Source organism: Ctenopharyngodon idella, chromosome 8 (assembly GCF_019924925.1).
Source record: "Ctenopharyngodon idella isolate HZGC_01 chromosome 8, HZGC01, whole genome shotgun sequence".
In the NCBI taxonomy this organism is placed as follows: domain Eukaryota; kingdom Metazoa; phylum Chordata; class Actinopteri; order Cypriniformes; family Xenocyprididae; genus Ctenopharyngodon; species Ctenopharyngodon idella.
This window is the reverse complement of record NC_067227.1, coordinates 19468152-19487265: the sequence shown is the minus strand read 5'-3', so window position 1 is coordinate 19487265 and position 19114 is coordinate 19468152. Positions and strand designations below refer to the sequence as shown.

The 19114-nt window shown below is 36.3% G+C and overlaps 1 protein-coding gene across 5 annotated transcripts in view; it reads right to left on the bottom strand.

The window, feature by feature from the left end:
- grid2 (glutamate receptor, ionotropic, delta 2) overlaps window positions 1-19114 on the bottom strand; it is a 434613-nt gene that overhangs the window by 160194 nt on the left and 255305 nt on the right. For all 5 annotated transcript variants that reach the window (XR_007931154.1, XR_007931155.1, XM_051901960.1 and 2 more), the window contains one exon: window positions 7246-7451. Coding sequence is in view for 3 of the 5 variants with exons in the window: in XM_051901960.1 (XP_051757920.1) it covers window positions 7246-7451 (206 nt within the window). In the remaining 2 variants the exon portion in view is untranslated. The remainder of the gene's footprint in view (window positions 1-7245; window positions 7452-19114) is intronic.

The window sequence follows — 19114 nt, the reverse complement described above, 5'->3', positions numbered from 1 at the left end:
GTGTGACCTTGGGTGGTGGTTAGAGAGACTTGTCTAAACACGCCTGCATGTGTGTTTGCGTGAGCCCGTGCATGTGTTTGTGTCTGTGTGTGTGAGGACAGGGCCATCAGTCACCACTGTAACCTTGAGCCGAAGTGACCACAGACGTTAACGAGTTACTGAGGCCTGTGAATCATGCATAGACCACAGGCTGATGGGAAACAGCAGCTGCCTCATAATGACAGCTTCGAAATGTAAATAAATGAATAAATATTTTGCTGTGGTAGCAAGAGGAAGGATTCTGGAACTAATGTGCTGAGTTTTGTCAGAGCTACACGGCACAACAGGACTGTAATATTAATTTTTTTTAAGAGCAAACTGAAAATGATCTGGCAGAGCTGGTTATGCTGAAATTTTGCACACGTCAGACTACTGTCTGTAGGCAAAATCATTTTCTTGAGGCTGATTATGACAATGTTGTCAAATGATGAAGAAAGTAGCATCCTCTTTGATATGGCACTGGCAGTAAGATTTTGCAAAACTGCATTATGAAACTCAACTTAAAGAAAGAGATATAGATTAAAAAATAGATTAATATGATGAAATAGATTTAAAAAAAAAAATGTTAACACTTTCTTTTAAGGTGACAGTTATACGTCACTACATTTACTTACTATAGTAATAACAGTAAATATACATAATTACAAGTAACTAACCCTAAACCAAACCCTAAGCCTAACCGTGAAGGCCCGTTCACACCAAGAACGATAACTATAAAGATAACGATAAAGATATAGTTCTAGAAATCGTTCTAAATATAAAAGAATAGCAGTGTCCACACCACAACTATAACGATAAACATATACCCCCGGTTTCACAGACAAGGCTTAAGCTAGTCCTAGACCAAAATGCATGTTTGAGCTTTTTTAACTGAATGTAACTCGCACTGACATATCTTAAAATATGTCAGTGCCATTGTTTTGTCTCAAGATCCATACCGGTAATGTTTTTTTCTAGTGAACGTTTATAAAAGCTACTTAAATATCCTAATTGAACTAAGGCCTATTCCTGGCTTAGGCTAAGCCCTGTCTGTGAAACAGGGCCATAGAGAAACAATATCGTTGGGATCACTTTCAGGACGATTTTTTTCCAGCTGTTGAACAATTAAACATTGACAGCCAATCAGAATCCATTCGAATTTAAAACTGATTTAAAATGGCAGACGACATTGCCGAGGTCCAGAAAAAGCCACCACTGTTTGACAAATCAAACCCCCTTTTCAAGGATACTTGAAAACAATCAGCCATACCCTCGGAATAAATGGTGAGAAGGAGAAGTATTAACGATGAGATCATTATGCCAGGCTAGCAAACAGTGTAACATTAAATTACCTCAGGTATCCAGCGCTAGATTCGACAACACTATAGCTTTCTTTGAAGTTGCAGTGAAAAAGACTAGGCATTGTTTTTATTACACTATATTCATCAGCTAAATTCACTGTTAAATTAGGTTGATTACACTAGCTATTCACTCGAAACACAGCATGCTGAGGACATCTGCTGGTTAAAGCTGTGTAAATGCAACAAGAACAGCAAAAACATGTTGTATACACTTTGAAACCGCAGCGCGTGAGCTTAGAATAAACAGACCGTTATCGTTCGTTGGTGTGGACGCAAATATACTATAAATATATATATCGTTATAGTTATCTTTATAGTTATCGTTCTTGATGTGAACGGGCCTTAACTCTATAGTAAGTATATGTAGTTAGTTAATATTACTCAGCACTTACCTGAGCACTAATTTCATCTCTCCCCTGTCATTATCCCATGCTATTTACGTTGTATAGACAGTGCAGGCTTCCGTGTACTACGTCAGAACGGCGACTCATTATTGGCTGGCTCCTGCATCATGCATCACATGCGTCATGCGTTGTGGTGCTCACGTAAACAGCATAGGAGAATGAAAGGGGAGAGACGAAATTGTTGAATAAAGTCATTATTTTTGTTTTGTTTTTGCGCACAAAAAGTATTCTCATTGCTTCATAACATTAAGGGTATTTCACTGTCTTGTTTGGTTCGATTGAATCGAACTCAAGTTCGTTTCTCCCTTTGGTGCGGATCTTTTGGGCAGGTGTGAATAAAGCAATCGCACTTAAGTGCAGACCAAACAACCATACCGAGACCCAGCTGAAGAGGTGGTCTCGGTCTGGTTCCAAACAAACTCTGGTACGGTTCTCTGCTTGAGAATTTCTGTCCAGTGAATGGATGACCTTAGCACACGTGTGGTTTTGTTTACAAATTTTGGTTCACTTGCAAAAAGGGCCTTGTGAAAGTGAACCCCACACAAAAAAAATAAATAAAAAAAAATAAATCAACATTGTATTTGGTCCGGACCAAAGCAAGTGAACTAGCAGGTTGAACCACTGTAGTCACGTTGACTATTTTAACAATGTCTTTACTACTTTTCTGGATCTCGAATGTGGTAATTACATTGTTGTCTATGGTGGATAAAAAACCTTTTGGATTCCATCAAAAATATCTTAATTTGTGTTCCGAAAATGAACGAAAGTCTTACAGATGTGGAATGACATGAGGCTGAGTAATTAATGACAGAAATTCAATTTTTGGGTGAACTAATGCTTTAAAATAAAGTGTAACCAAAAAATATATATATACAACTTTTAGTTAGCCATTGAGATCCATCCCTAAATGATAGACAAGGCTACGCAAACCCATAATTTTTTCCTTTAAAACGATAAACCTTAATTGTCTATTGGAGCGGATGGTTTCCCTCCATACTCTGACAGCTTGTCGGCACAAGTGTGATGGACATCTGTCTCTGACTGTTCACCATACACACATCACACAGACAGGCGGCTGGTCGAGCCATGTCCTCACCTCTCGCCTCACTGACATCCTCCATCATGTCTTCTGTCTGTCCACCGTGAGGCTGATCTCTTCCTGTTAAATGCCTGGCCTTTCACCCAAGAAAGACCATTTGCAATCTGACTTCTTCACTTCGCTCCCAGCCTTCCTCTGACAGGTAGTACACACGCTATTGGATACATTTGAGCTCTCTTTGTCAGTGTTGGACAGGATCCAGAAATGCTATGTAAATTGCTACCTTTGCTAGCAAGTTAAGAGTGGCATTGCCAAATTGTTGAATATAAGCAAAAACATTGAAGGTATAAGCAGAAACAAAACTAACAGAAGTACATTATTACCAGTTCAATTATTACCCAATGTCAAATCTCCCAAATGCAAATAGAGCCCATAATGCTTTCATAGGGTGTCTAGGCAGGACCCAAAATTACAAAATCTCTCGTCCAATGAACATCAATCTTGGCACATGTATCTGCCATAGACTATTTAATGGGGCTCTATGGGCAGCGCTCAGAATCCAGTGCAAAGATTCACACACATTAAAGTTTGTCTCTTGTAAAAGACTTCTACAATAAGAATAGGAGAGCATCAATTATTTCAATAAATGTGTCAAAAACTACAGTATTACACACTGAAGACTTTTTCAGCTGAAATTTTTTGAGAAACTTCTGAAGGTTGTTTCAAATGAACCGCGTGTGGCGGAGAACAGTCCCGCTGCTCCGCAACTAATGCAATTCTTTATTTTGTCATTATTAAATACCAGCCCTAGTAAAATATGTTCACAATTGACCATAAAACACCTGAGAAGCAGCTGCATGCTGAAACATGACTTATAATAGGAGCAATTTGTCTCTAACTATACACAGAATGTCTCTTGAACAATGAACTGGCATTTAAATCAGCTTTATAGAGCAGACAAAAGGCTTAGATAAGCCAGATACACTGCCTTTATGTGACAGTTCCTGAACAAACCAGAACACTGCAGCCTCAGTTTCAAGACCTGGTAATGAACGCTCACAACAGATGTTTAATAGTCTTCCCTGCTGTGGTGCTAGAAGACCTGAACACACTCACTGCATGCAATCTAAGCCCTTATATATACATATACACACACAAAAAATTAATACTGACAATGGTAAACTACATTTAATAGTAACGAAATAAAACTGCGAAGAATAATTTTTTTAATATATTATAATTAATACAGTTATAGTATTTTTGTATTTATGTATATACAAACTCACCACCATTTAGGGTTTTACATTGTTACAAAAGAAAATTCAATTTCAAATAAAATGCATCACAGTTTCTACAAAAAATATTAAGCAGCACAACCACAACCAAATTTTTACACTTGATAATAATAAGAAATGTTTCATTTCATGATCATGTGATGCTAAAACTACCAATCACAGGAATATATTACAGTTTAAATACTATTACTAGTTCTATAGTAATACTATTACTATAAATTGTAATTTTTAATTGAATATTTCACAATGTTACAGTTTTTACTGTATTTATGATTAAATAAATATAGCCTTGGTGAGCATAAAAGACTTTGTTAAACATTTTTACTTACTGTTCCCAAACTTTTGAATGGTAGTTGAATATAAGTATGGTAATATATATATATATATATTTTTTTTTTTTAGATATTTGGCTATTATTATTATTAATAATCCGTTTTTAATGTACAATTTGACATCAAATCCTCAGTAAGATCCACAGATCCATGAAGGACTCAGACATTAATTTAATTAAAAAATTTAAGCAAGCTGAGAGGTTATTAAAAAACAGTTTACTCTCCAAATATCAATTCAGGTTTATGTAGATTCAGAAGCGGTATAATGTCCGAGTGACCGGCCTCCTTTCAAAATACAGTGCACAGCATAAATGAGTACACCCCCTCTAAACAAATACAAAAGATGTATTTTCTTTATGATCACTAATACAATTCATGGAAAGATGGCAAAACTAAAATGTATTAAACATATAATAAAAACTGAGAAATATATGTCATTAATAGCCATAAAATAAGTAAATTAGCCAATTTTGTTTAAATTAAGGATTGCAGAAATGAGTATACCCTAGATTTAATTCATCAAATGTATAATATTCTAGCACTTAGTATACCCTCCATAACTTTGAATATACTGCTCTGAACCTTCTTGGCACGGAGCGTACAAGTTCATGACAAATTGTCACATGTGTCCTGTTTCACTCCTGGATGATGAGCTCCTTAAATGCCCTGATCTTTAATGGGGAGTGTTGCTCAACTCGTCTCTACAGAATCCCCCACAGGTGCTCAAGAATGTTAAGATTGAGTGCAATACATGTCCACAGAAGGTTTTTCACCTTGGGAGAATGCATATCCTCATTGTCATGTTGAAAAAATGCCCAACAATGCAGAGAATGAGGAAAGGGTAACATCTTCTGTTTCAAGTTTGTGTATTAAATTACACAGTGGTGTGGGAATTCATGACAGCATTGATAAAGCACAACTCCCTCACACCTTCAGCACTCATACATCCCTATATAAGGGCTTTACTACCACTGAACTTTACTGTGGGAACCATGCACTTCTCACTGTACTCCTCCTCTAGCAACACCATAACATTTTGGATACTGTTAGATCCAAAATGATTAATTTGGTCTCATGAGACCAGAGTACTGATTCCCAGAATCTATATTTTGTAAATATGGGCTTTGGAAATGGCTAACTGACTTTATTGTGCTTTGGCTACAGTAGGTAGTTCCAGTGAGAACAATAACCATGCATGTCATTTCTGCAGGCTGCATCTTACTCTGTGAGATAAACAGTCACTCTTTTCATAGCTTTTGCTGGCTCTGAGACACTCACTTGGTATTTCTCCTGCTCTTTGTCTAGCAAAAAAAGCCCTCATCACTAAATGAAAGCTTAAAATGAAGGCCTGATTATTTCAGGGGCCTTGTCACTAGTCCATTGTTTTTGAATTTCTGTGTTACTTTTGCTATATTTTCACACTTAAAACAATGATTTGGTAATCCTCTTGTACCACTGTCCTCTTTTGTGCTAAGAAATAAGTCTCCTGACAGTTCTTTCCCAAGTGGTTCCATTGTTGTCAGCATTAAGTCTGAGAATGATTCAGTAGGCTATATAACACTTTTAATCGTCAAGAAATTACTTCTCTTTAAATGTTTTGGTTCAACATACTTACCTGTTGATCAAACATTGCCTTAAACTTACACCAGAAAATTTTTATTTCGTTTTATTTAGTAACTTTTAGGAGGGTATACTCATTTTGCTACACAACATTTTATCACCTTGATAAGAAAATCTTATTTTCCTGAATAATTTTGACATGATTCTTTGGTAATTGATTAAGCGGACTCGCTGGAACATTTTATCTAACATGTCTTCAAAGTAATTGAGTTATTGCTGACTTTCAGAAGTTTCAGAGGGGGTGTACTCATTTATGCTGTGCACTGTACATGCATGACCAGCACATGCAATAAGGTGCTTTCCAACGCATTCCTGCAAAATACTTTGTCCCAAAATGGTAGCCAAGCACACACTGTAAAAATAACGTTTTCCCAGTCAAATCCAATAACAAAAACAATAAGCTGTTTTAAATTTCCTGCGATGATTCCCTGGATGAAGTGCGTATCTTTAAGACTCAACTTATCATCCCCACACCCAAGAGTCATTACAGCTGCCTGCAGTCTCAACCACTACTGATGGTTCCTGTCCTATCCCACGTTCAACCAAAATTGGATTTTGATTGCTTTTCACAGGATATTTTTAATTAAAGGCGAATGAGAATAGCATGTGAGATTAAGCAATACTTCATGGTTTAATTCCCAGAGAGAGTTATCAGAGAGAGAGCAAAGCCACTTAATGGCTTCCTTACAAATATTGCCAATTTAAACAAGTGACATTTTTCAATCAGAATGAATTACTATGACCCATAGGAAAAAAAGAAAACATAGGCCAAAATGGAAAACACTAAAGCTTTGCATTATAGTACAAAAAAATTTAAAAAATAAATAAATAAATGTGTCACAGTGAATATATTGACACATACTGTATTTAATCTGCCATAAAAGCACTGAAAATATTCAATTTACTATGACATCATATCCTGCCTGGAGCTGTGAGCCTCACAGATCAACATAATGTGAACTAGTTAAATGCCGGTTGGACTGAAAGATTGAAGGCCTTGCGTTAAATGCCTGCTGGCTGGATTTGAGGGCCACTACTTGCATCTGTGCAGTGCAAAGAAATCTATTAGTGTACCATTTGCATGAAAAGTAAGTGTGAACATTTTCGGTGCTGGTGTGCGATATGTATTCATACTTGCTTGTGTGTGTGTGTGTGTGTGTGTGTGTGTGAATGTACCTCAGTAATGAAGGCCTTGGCAGTGGCGGGGCTCATGAACAGCACAGCACGCCTCAGTGTGTCCCTGTAGCGATGCAGCTCTTCTACCCTCATGGTGCGGAACATTCCAGTGATCATCATGTTAATATTGGATTCCACCTTCTGGAGAGAGACATCCATCCCCTGCTGAGACGTCTGGTCCAGGAAGTTCTCTATGCCCCGGATATCTGAACAACAAGAGACGATATCATTCAAACTACATTCATTTTCTATGAGACCCTGTCACAGTCTGTTTCAGAGCCAGTCTGCATTCAAACAAATATGCTTTTCTTAAAGGTGCAGGAAGAAGATTTTTTTGTAATTGTTTTTGGATTTACTCACACCTAGAAAATGTTTTAGTTACTGATGAAATTCTAGAAATGCAATACTCAGATATTATTTAATCTGCAGGTTATTAAATAAAGCAAGCAGTAATCCCCTGTCATGTGATTTCAAGATGGCTGCCCCCATGAGGGGACCTGCTCCATGTGACATTTTTTGACTGGAGATAACTTTCTATTTTAACAAAGAATCCTAAAAAAAGTATCACAGTTTCCACAAAAATATTAAGCAGGAAAACACTTTTAAAAATTGATAATAGTAAGAAAAGTTACTTAGGCACCAAATCAGAAAATTACAAATGACTTCTGAAGGATCATGTGACACTAAAGACTGGAGTAATGGTTGCCGTAACAGAAATAAATTACATTTTAGAATATATTAAAATATAAAACAGTTATTTTAAATTGTAATAATATTTCACAATATTACTGTTTTAAATCAAATAAATGCAGCTTTGGTGAACAAGATACATCTCTCAAAGACATTTAAATTTCTTACCAACCCCCAACTTCTGAGTAGTTGTAGTGTATTTTCAAAAGAATGTTCATATATTTTTTGTAAAACATTTTTAAATAAAGGAATTACTAATTTAATTACTGAATGCAAATGCGAGAACCATAAACATGTAACATAGTTGTCAAAAAAACAAATCAATAAAAAGTGATTTATAATTTTTTATTATTTAGCACAAAAATTAATGCATTACAACCTTTGAAGTGAACAAATTTTGTTAGGAAATAGTTGTGTAGGATATTAAACATTTCTCCTTCAGCTCAACTGAACGTGAGCAGAAATGCTGAAAGGACACAAGAGGCTACAGAGCACTCAAGGTCGAGGTCATGACACACTAAACAATGATCAAGCTAAATGACATTCATTAAAATTAGATGTTTGACACTTGTTATACATTCATTTTCAAATTAAATTCAAATTACAAATTACATTCAAATTAAGTTCCATAATTGTTATGAAAATATAAAAAACCATGAAATGACAATAATTACCCATTTTATCCTCAGAAATCACAAAATCTCTATCTACCAAAAAAATATATATCAGAATTGATATCAGTGATAGTACACGTACAGACTGAAAATAAACTCCCTAACGCCTGGCAATATCAACCATTTTGTTTTCACCTTCTACATTACCGTGATGGCCTTGTAGCACAGGAATGCATTAGCATGTGTGCTAACAGAGCTCAGGAGTGGGTGGCAGCAGAAAACTGTGTAGAACATTTATCACTGCGGTGTGGCGAGGCAGAAGTGCTGTCTCAGGGCTGTGCTAAATAAAAGATGTATTTCACAGAGGAAGAGTTGCTGCACACTCATCCCTCTGCGCAGGCGGCCTTTCCCTACATCAAACCGTTTCCACCGGAGCGGGGAGGCGTTGAGAACGCAGGATCAAAGCGTCCATGAAAGATGGGACTGGGGCGAGGGAACCGGGAGAAATTAAGGTGGGGGGTTTTGAAGGTGATACTCTCTGTGTGACAGAGATTTGAGCAAAAAAAAGAGAGAAACTTTCAGGAAAAGCTTCACATGAAAAAGCCTTTTCTGTAGGTATCCCTTCAGTCACAAGGCATTAAAAGAAGACTTAATATCATGCTTATGTTTTAGATGCGTAACTGCATCTGCATACCACAGCCATGTCACCTTGTAGCCCAAGACTGGTTGCCCACTGAAGCTAAGCAGGTTCAAGCCTGGTCAGTACCTGGACGGGAGACTCCTGGGAAAACCAGATTTCTGCTGGAAGAAGTTAGTGAGGCCTGCTCACCCTGTGGTCTGTGTGGGTCCTAATGCGCCAGTATAGTGATGGGGACACTATACTGTAACAAGAACCATCCTTCGGATTAGACTTTAAACCGTGGTCCTGACTCTGTTTAGTCATTAAAAATACCATGGCACTTCTAGTAAAAGAGCAGGGGTGTAACCCCGGTGTCCTGGCCAAATTCCCTCCATTGGCCCTTACCAATCATGGCTTCCAAATAATCCCTATCCTCTCAGTTGGCTCTATCACTCTCTCTCCTCTCCTCTGGTGAGCGCACTGGCGCCATCGTACTGTGGCTGCTGTCGCATCATCCAAGTGGATGCTGCACACTGGTGGTGGTTGAGGAAAGACCCCCTGATATGATTGTAAAGAGCTTTGGGTGTACAGTACTACATAGTAAAGCACTATATGAATGCCTCATTCATTCATTCACTGAAAAAAAATCATGTAATGACTGGAAAATTATCTTAAAGGGTTAGTTCAACCAAAAATGAAAATACTGTCATTAATTACTCACCCTCATGTTGCTCCACACCCGTAAGACCTTCATTCATCTTCAAAACACAAATTAAGATATTTTTTGATGAAATCCGAGAGGTATATGACTCCTGCATAGACAGCAATTTAACCACCACTTTCAAGGTCCAAAAAGGTACAAAAGACTTCGTTAAAATAGTCCACGTGACTGCAGTGGTTCAACCTTAATTTTATGGAGTGACGAGAATACTTTTTGTGCTCAAAAAATAAAATAAAAAATGTAAACAGCGTGAGAGAATGACACAGAAGAGAGGACATTGTTGAAGAGAGGATTTTTTTTTTTTTTTGCACACAAAAAATATGTTTGTCGCTTCATAAAATTAAGGTTGAACCACTGCAGTCACGTTGATTGTCTTTTGATGTCTTTTGTACCTTTCTGGACCTTGAAAGTGGTGGTTAAATTGCTGTCTATGGAGGAGTCATTTGTACTCACAATAACAACAAATTTTTTTTCCTTTTGTAAAATAAAGAAAACAAACAGGATACACTTTCTGCCATCTCGGTCTCCCTGAACAGCAGCGCGTCACATGAACCGAAACTCAACGTATAGGCTACTTGCCTCACAGTCATGAGAAATATATCTAGAAAGCTGGAAACGTATACTTGAATGAACCAATTTAAACATAAAACAAATACTCTCTGATTATGTAATCCATATGAAAGGTGCATTTCTATATATATGCACATTACGGTGGAGATGACTTCATCTTTGCAGCCGGAACTGACTCAGAAAACACTAGTTTATTAATAAACAATTAAAATGTTATTTTATAATAATAAACTTGCTATTTTTTCCAACACACCCATAATCATTATGCCAGCAAGCTTTACGTGTGTGCTTGAGTGCACAGAATATTTAAGTAATTAACAGTATATTTAAGTAATTAAATAAACGTGAGATTAGTCAACTAATGGCTTAAAGGTTCAGTGTGTAAATCTTAGTGGCATCTCGCAGTGAAGTTGCGAATTGTACCGCTCACCCCTCCCTATGGAAGCACATAGAGAAGCTATGGTAGCCGACTTAGGACAAAGATGTCGTCGTCTGAGACAGCAGAGAGTAGCCAGTCAGTTCTGTAGAGCAGTAAGTCCATTTAGGGCTACTGTAGAAACATGGCGGCGCAAAATGGTGACTTCCATGTAAGGGGACCCGTGGTGCATGTAGATAGAAATGGCTCATTCTAAGGTAATAAAAACATAATTGTTCATTATGTAAGGTCTTTATACACCACAGAAAACATAGTTATGTATATTATATTGCATTTCTGTCAATAGATCCTCCTAAATATTCCACACTGGACCTTTAAATGAACGACTACTAGTCGACTAGAGAAATCTTTAGTCGGGGGTAGCCCTACATATTTCCCTAAGTATGTCTGTAAAAACAAAATGACATATTTGTTGATTTAATTGTCAGGCTACAGAAGTTGATATTTTCTTAATTGCAATATAGATTCATTTACCTAACTAGACAGTGTTGGGGAAGCTACAAACCGGTCATAATTTTAAATAATTAAACTACAGTCAAGCTAATGCTTTGATAAAAGTAGTTAACATTACAAGCTACTAACAATTATTTAATACTTAAGTTATTAAGGGGGCAAAAATGTGTTATGTAAAAAATTAAAGACCAGCCTATATAAATCATAATTTAAATCAGAGTGACAGAATAAAACTTGAACAGTTAAATTTATACTAAATATAACACCTAATTTACATAACCGAAAACATAATATATATTACAGATGCTGTTTAATTGTTTCCTCAGATTGGACATTAAAAACAGCGATGTACAGTGCTACTCGTTGGATAAAGTACCTTGTTACTAGAAAAGCTACACTATTAAGAAAATAACTGAACTGCTGTCATGCTGCTGAAAAATGTAGTCAGTTAATAGTGTCACTACTCAAAGTTAACTATCCCTCAACACTGCTGTAAAGTTCTCTTTTGAAGTACCATTTAAAAGAAATCCATTGTTTTCAAAACTTTCAAAACACCAGAAAACCTGAATCAGAGTCGTTTGGTTCTAGGCTTAATTAGCAGGGTCATCGCCGCCTGCACCTCCACTGAAACACTGTCATTCGATGAAGCTAAAAAGGGAAGATGAGGACAACATCCACAGCTTTCCGGAGGAGGGTCAAAAGCACCAGTGCCTCCATCTGTGCACTGGATCCAATTTAAAGCAAATCTACGGCTGCAGTTCTGCTGGAAATCTCTTATTGGGTTCCCCTGCTAGTGCGGAGGGCAGGGCTCCAGCAGACAGCAGCTTGTGTTTATAGTGGAGGACACATAGGGGGACGCGATACGGTCCCTGTGCTCAAGTGGCATCTGGGTAGGAGCTGTTTACGAAAACACTACACAGCTACGTTATTGCAGGATGGAGTTGCGGAAGGCAATGGTCTGTTAATGTACACTGCTTGTTATTTCCCAGTTACGACTCTATGAAGTCGGGACATTACAGAGTCCTCATTTAAAGACGAGGAGCCTGCTTGGCTTTATTAGTTCTGTCTTAACAGGAGAGGTTATATCGAAGGAGATTAATACAAACAGACAAAGCACAGCGGTAACAAGCAAATGAGGCCCTTTTCATGTCAAAAAAATACACATGTAATTATAATCAACATTAGCGTCTCCATTATCATTACATACTCTTGCCCTCACTTCCCCTGTCAGAGAATCCCAGCTGTAACTCTGAGCATCACTAAACTTCACACAAAACAATCTGATTAATAGCTCTGCATCAAATTTGGAAAATTACATAACTAATTTTTTTTTTCATTTGGAAGATGCTTTTATCTAACTTGGGAGCTGAACCCATGCTAAACTAGTCAAACCTTGACCCGATGATTTCAAATTGGAAAGTTGTTCTGGGTTTCGTTCTGCTTTCTAAAGACTGGTGGGTCAGAAATTATGAGATTAATAATGATCATTCTATTGAAAAGCCTAGTTTTTAACAGTAAAAAATAAAATGTTTGTGTAAATCTTCATATACCCAGCGGTTGAAAAGTTTGTGGTTGGTAAGATTATTTTTATGTTTTTGAAAGAAGTCTCTTGCTCAGCAAGGATACATTTATTTGATAAAAATGCAGTAAAACAGTAATATTGTGTACTATTATTACAATTTAAAATAACATATTATTTTAATATATTTTAGAATGGATTTTATTCTTGTGATGGCAAAGCTGAATTTTCAGCATCATTACTTCAGTCTTCAGTGTCACATGATCATTCAGAAATCATTCTATATGCTGATTTGGTGCTTAAATGTGCTAAGGATTCTTTTTATTATTAAAGTTAAAAACAGCTGTGCTGCTTAATATTTTGTGGAAACCACAATATATATTCTTTGCTTTAGTCTGTACTGCCACTTTTGATCAATTTAAGGCATCCTTGCTGAATAAAAGTGTTCATTTCTTAAAAAAAATCAAATAAAAATATTTGTTAAAAATTGTTAATTTTAAAAATTGTTAGCACAGACTTTTAAACTGTAGTGTAATTTTGTAGAGTTCTGTACTTCCTTGCAATAAACAATGTTCAAAAATATATTAGCATGTTACAAATTACTTTAAATTGAACTGAAAATTCATTTAACAGTACAAAGAATATTTTCCATATACCGTATATAAGAACCATTTATGCTGTCTGCGATAAACATTGAGGATTATATTACAAAGACAACATGCAATGTGCAAAATTATTTTATAAATGTATTTTATTGGCATTTGTATTGGATTATTTAATTGGAATTTGTATTTATATCATACATATATATATATATATATATATATATATATTAATTTTGCACATTGCATGTTGTCTTTGTAATATAACCCTCAAAGTTTGATTATTGCAGACAGCATAAATGGTTCTTCTTTAATACATAGACAAATATGCAGCAATGGGGTCGCAAGGTAATCATATTTAGTGGTCCTTGGCATCAGAAAGTTACAAAAATATACCACTTTCAATTCTTATTATATGTACAAACGGGGCACAGAATTTAAAGTGCTATATTAATTAATACTTTATTTGTTGTGTGGCTTCCTTCTGAGATGCAAAAATTGCAGAATATGCCTAGATAGACAGATAGATAGACAGATAGATAGATAGATAGATAGATAGATAGATCTGTCAGGATCATTATCGTCAAAGATGACTGGCAGTTAGCATACAGTTTGGATTGGCGGTATGGTTCTGTTTTGGGCAAAAACTCCCTTCCCATCCATGCAGCCTACCATGGATAAGAGCAGGGAGAGCAGCGATAAACCCCTTAGGGTAAACAGAACAGAACCAAAGTACTGCAATATCATTAATTTTCTTAATGACAATAATTAATTTACCAACATAATTGAAGAAATGAGTTTGATCAAGAGAAATATCAGAAGGGCAAGTCCTGACTGGACAAAGGAGGAGCTGGAGATGGAGGAGGGTAATTAGCTCCTGAGCAATGCGATAAAGCTGCTGATAATACTGAATGGACCATATATACACAAATGCGGTGATAGGCGTCATATTCCTATAGGTCAATGTGAATCAGCTGAGTGTCATGACTAACATGACCTGCCAGAACTAACGCTACACTTGATATAGATAGATAGACAGACAGACAGATATTATTAAAAAAAAAAAAAAAAAACACCCACATGGCTTTTTGGATCAAATCATTATACTGTATACGTTTTTAATCCAAAGTTTTCAACCAAAGTTTCTGGTTTTAAAAAAATCCCAAACTAAGTTTTCAGTTTACTTCTACCTCCGTCTATCTAAAAGAGAAATCAATGGTGCTGGGCTTGATTAGCGTACGTCTACCCCTGCCTGAGACTTAAGTCACTCAAAAGCTTGACATGAGTCAATACATGCCAGTTTCCGGTTCAGTCTACTGATTACTGATTAGAGGGAACTGGCACTATTTTTGGCCGAAGGGAGTTTTTTTTAAATCAAATTCCAGAGCTAGATAGATGCTCTGAGTGACACAGTCATATGTGGCCTGGTAGGAACTGTGAGCAGAATCCAAAGGACCGGATCTGAGGCCTGCAGCTGAGTGCTGATTGAGTGAGCTCTCACACTGTGAATCTCCCACTAGCTGCATCCTCTCTACTGTGTTTAATGTTTCCACTAGGCTTTACGACACTAGCGAACGACAATAGGGGCTAAAAACAAATCTTCATGTCACAGTTCATCTTGCTAAGAGAGAAACAGGCAGACAGAGACAGAGAGAGATAGAGATAGAGGATGTCCTTGATGAAAAGACCAGCTTACACCAACCTGAATTTCTATGCTGGTCTAAGATGGATGTATATTTTGAAAACTGTATTCAGGAAAATGTGATGACCTCTAACAACGTAGAATAAGGAAAAGAGAAAATGTACAATTAAATATATTCTCACTCCTGACCCACCCTACAATACAGAGGGCGACTGGTTATCACGAGAGGATAATAGGGTCATTGGCCTAGATCGTTATTAATTATCTTCTCAAAAGAGGGACTCAATTTCCTTTATCTTTTTCATCCACTTGTCTGTTAACCATGAAATCATCTCATTTGGACTTGCTGCACATTAAATTAACCTTATCCTGGTATGGCAAAGTGCTGGACAGGTTATTCTAATATTATAAGTGCTACGCCACGGCTATTCAAACTGAATTTATGGAAGGTGGTAATCGTATTAGAGGTCACTGACTTCACCTTAAGCAGTGAGACAACACATTATGTTGAACACATGTCTTTATTACCAGCCTGTATAATCTACATTCAAAAAGGAATTAGAACTTGGCTTTTAGAAATTGTGCACTTCAAGAAAACTGTACAGGTAATGTTATACATGTATATGAATCATTTACATTTTTTACAAGCTTAATCACTACTTTGTATCTTAGCTTATTAACAATGGCTTCTCTTTTCTCTCCATACATTTACTTGTCTTCAGCTATGCACCTGCAGATAAGTAAACCAGGGGACCTACATCACAGTTCAGTTGAGAGACAAGTATGCATTTTAAAATACCTACTAGGATGTGATGTGTGATTGTACAGAACCATGGATAGCAGAAAAATGCAATCAAATCAGATCCTTTGAAAGTTACAAGGATTGACCAATCAGCATCCATGACCAGAACCAGGACTGCCACGCACCTGCTTTAACAAAAGGTTAATATAAGGAAATTAAATATCATTTTGATTCAATTTCAATTTATATATATTTTTAAATTGTATCATTTTTATATATTAAATTGTTTTTTTTTGTTTTTTGTTTTTTTTTATTATATATCTATACATTTTGGGGTATTTTTTGTTTGTTTGTTCTTGAAGAAAAAAATATGCTCACCAAGTCTGCATTTATGTGATCAAAACCACAGCAAAACAGCACTGTGAAATATTATAACAATTTAAAATGACTGTTTTCTTCGATTATAATACTTTATTAAAATGTTATGTATTCCTCTGATGGCAAAGCTTAATTTTCAGCAGCCATTACTCCAATCTTCAGTGTCACATAATCCTTCATAAAGTTTAATATGCTGGTTTGATATTCAATACACCTTTCTTATTATTATCAGTGAAAATAATTGTTCTGTTTAATTTTGTGTGGAAAACACAATAGTGTCTTTTTTTAAAGGATTCTATCAGAGACAGTTAAAAAGAATAGCAATTATTTGAAATAGAAACATGGTGACTCCAAACATTTGAGTGGTAGTATATTATATATTTAGCAATAAAAAAGTCCTCCCAAATTAATTGTCAATGAAATCATTATTTGTGAAGTTGTAGTCAAAATCCTCGTAGCTCAAAAAACTTCAATTTATTTCAAAATCACTTTTATGAAGTCGCCTAGAACAACTTTATTCATGCCAGTTACTTAACCTCTTGAGGCACACTGAGCCAACAGCCTTGACGTCACTTTATTTACCTTTTTTTACGTTTACTATATAGACTACTATCTAAAAAAAAAATTATACATCTTTTGAAAGTTCTAAAGGGTTTAGTGTCAATCTATGGTGTCTGTTTGCGATATAGATGCTCCAGTAACAGTACTATTGTAATTTTATACATAGAAATTGTTAAGTATAATTTTAAACATAGAGGGAAACCTCAGACTACAAACACAAATTGATTGTTTTCTATTGTTTGAGGCTTCTGCCAGCACCACTAGTCCTGAAAAATAGGGGACACCAAGGAGGCACAATCAATTTATCAATGAACATCCTATTGTCCAAGTCATCCTAAAAAGCCAAAGCAATTTAGGAACACTTTGTTCTCTCTGAAAGATCTCTTACTCAGAGGCCGACTAATCAAATGTCCGAGGAGTCTATCTTCAGAGTCACTGGTCAAGCTCTCCGCACACTTAAGGCGGGGAGGAGAGGAGAGGATCTCTAAGGCTTCATTACTATATAGCTGCCCAGGGCACATGGCCCTCTGGACATGGCTGAAATCATTTCCGTTTGTCTTCAGGGACAGGTACTTATTCATCCGCACCTTAACCTGCTGCAGCAGAGCATGCCCTCCAGAGGGACCATCAACCATGAAGTTCTTTTCACACACAACTACACTCTATTTCTTCAACTTATATCTCGCTCCCTCTCTCTCTTTAACCCACTCACAAACACAAATGCTCTGTTCCAAACATAGTGAGCACTGAACAGCCTATGCAGACATTTTAAGGCATCATATGTTCCAGAACACAAACATTTTAATTACGCTGCCTGCTAAGATACTTTGTTTTAGTAGTAGGGATGGGCATTTTTGGCCATTTTTCATTTCGATCATCGATAGGTTTCAAAAACGAGTAACCCCGCTAGAAATTTTACGTTCCCAGAACATTTTCAGGACGTCCCCACTGGTGTTAAGGCAGTTGCCTAGTAACGTTCCAGTACGTTTAGAGACGGTCACGATGTGAAGTTCTTTTAAGGTTTGGGGGACGTTATTTGGCGGACCTTCAGGGAACATGGACATTCTCTGAATATTTAGGAAACCATATTTTATTTGGAAATGTTCTCAGAACGTCCCTGCTGCCCTTGTCAAAAAATTGAATTGTAAATTAGAGCTAAATTGACTAACAAAAGAGGCTGTTCAAACAAAAACTAATTTTTCTTAAACGTCTTACAAAAAAAAAAAAAAAAAAAAAAAAGCTCTTTACAGGTATTTCCTGGATTATCATTGTGAAACCTTTTCTTTAAAATGCAAATCTCTTGCAGTAAGTCATTAGCTGACAACAGCACACGCATGATATAATGTAACTACTGTATCGCTGCATCAGTAACTACACAGTTACTTTGGCCTTTAAATAAAGCAACATGCAGCAGAACATCAATGTTTCTGGCTCAGCACTGACTGAAGCACAGGCTCTACACTTCAGCATAATGGTAACCTCACAAAACTCAGATAACAGAAACAGAACATTAAACTCTAACAGATCTCTCTAGATCTCAGCATCTTCACTTATTACAAACCACTCTGACTTTATTTCTTTCATTCAAAACTTCTTAATGAGGTGTTGATGTTTTATTAAAATTTATAAATGTCACCGTTATGGAGGTAAGCGCTTGTTTTAGTTGGGCTCTTGACCCTTGACATTTTAACTTCAAATTTTCTCCAACTGTTGTAACTGTTTCTAAAGCACATTTGTTACAAAAAAATCTGATCAAATGGATTTGTTTACTCATTGTTGATGATTTCATCATACAGTGGCCTTATTCACTGATCTCTGAACACTGTATTCTTTTCTTAAATCCTGTCCTGCTTTGAAAGATTTTATCATTGTGCAGAAATTATTCAGACAGGATCATGTAGACTCACACAGACATCAAGATTCTGCGTATGAACCTCAACAATGGTGACAAAATTTTCAGATAGACAGACAAGCTACTAAAGTCACAAAAAAAGATTTTTGTTTGTCACCATTGTTGAGGTTCATAAGCTGATTCATGATGTCTGTGTGAGTCTAAAAGACACTGCTCAAAACTCTATCTGTATAATGAATTTAAAAAAAAAAATTAAAAATAAAGAAAAATAAAGAAAAAACTAACCTTTAATTAATGCAAAACTAACAGTAAACACACTCAGAGTTTAATCTCTGGAGAGGATCTGTGGACAGGACAGTCCATGATGATTGAATCACCATCATTAAATAACCAAATTCATCTGATCAGAATTTCTCTTGCAATTTTTGCTGTAACAAGCATGTTTTGGAAACACAGTTAAAGCAGCCAGA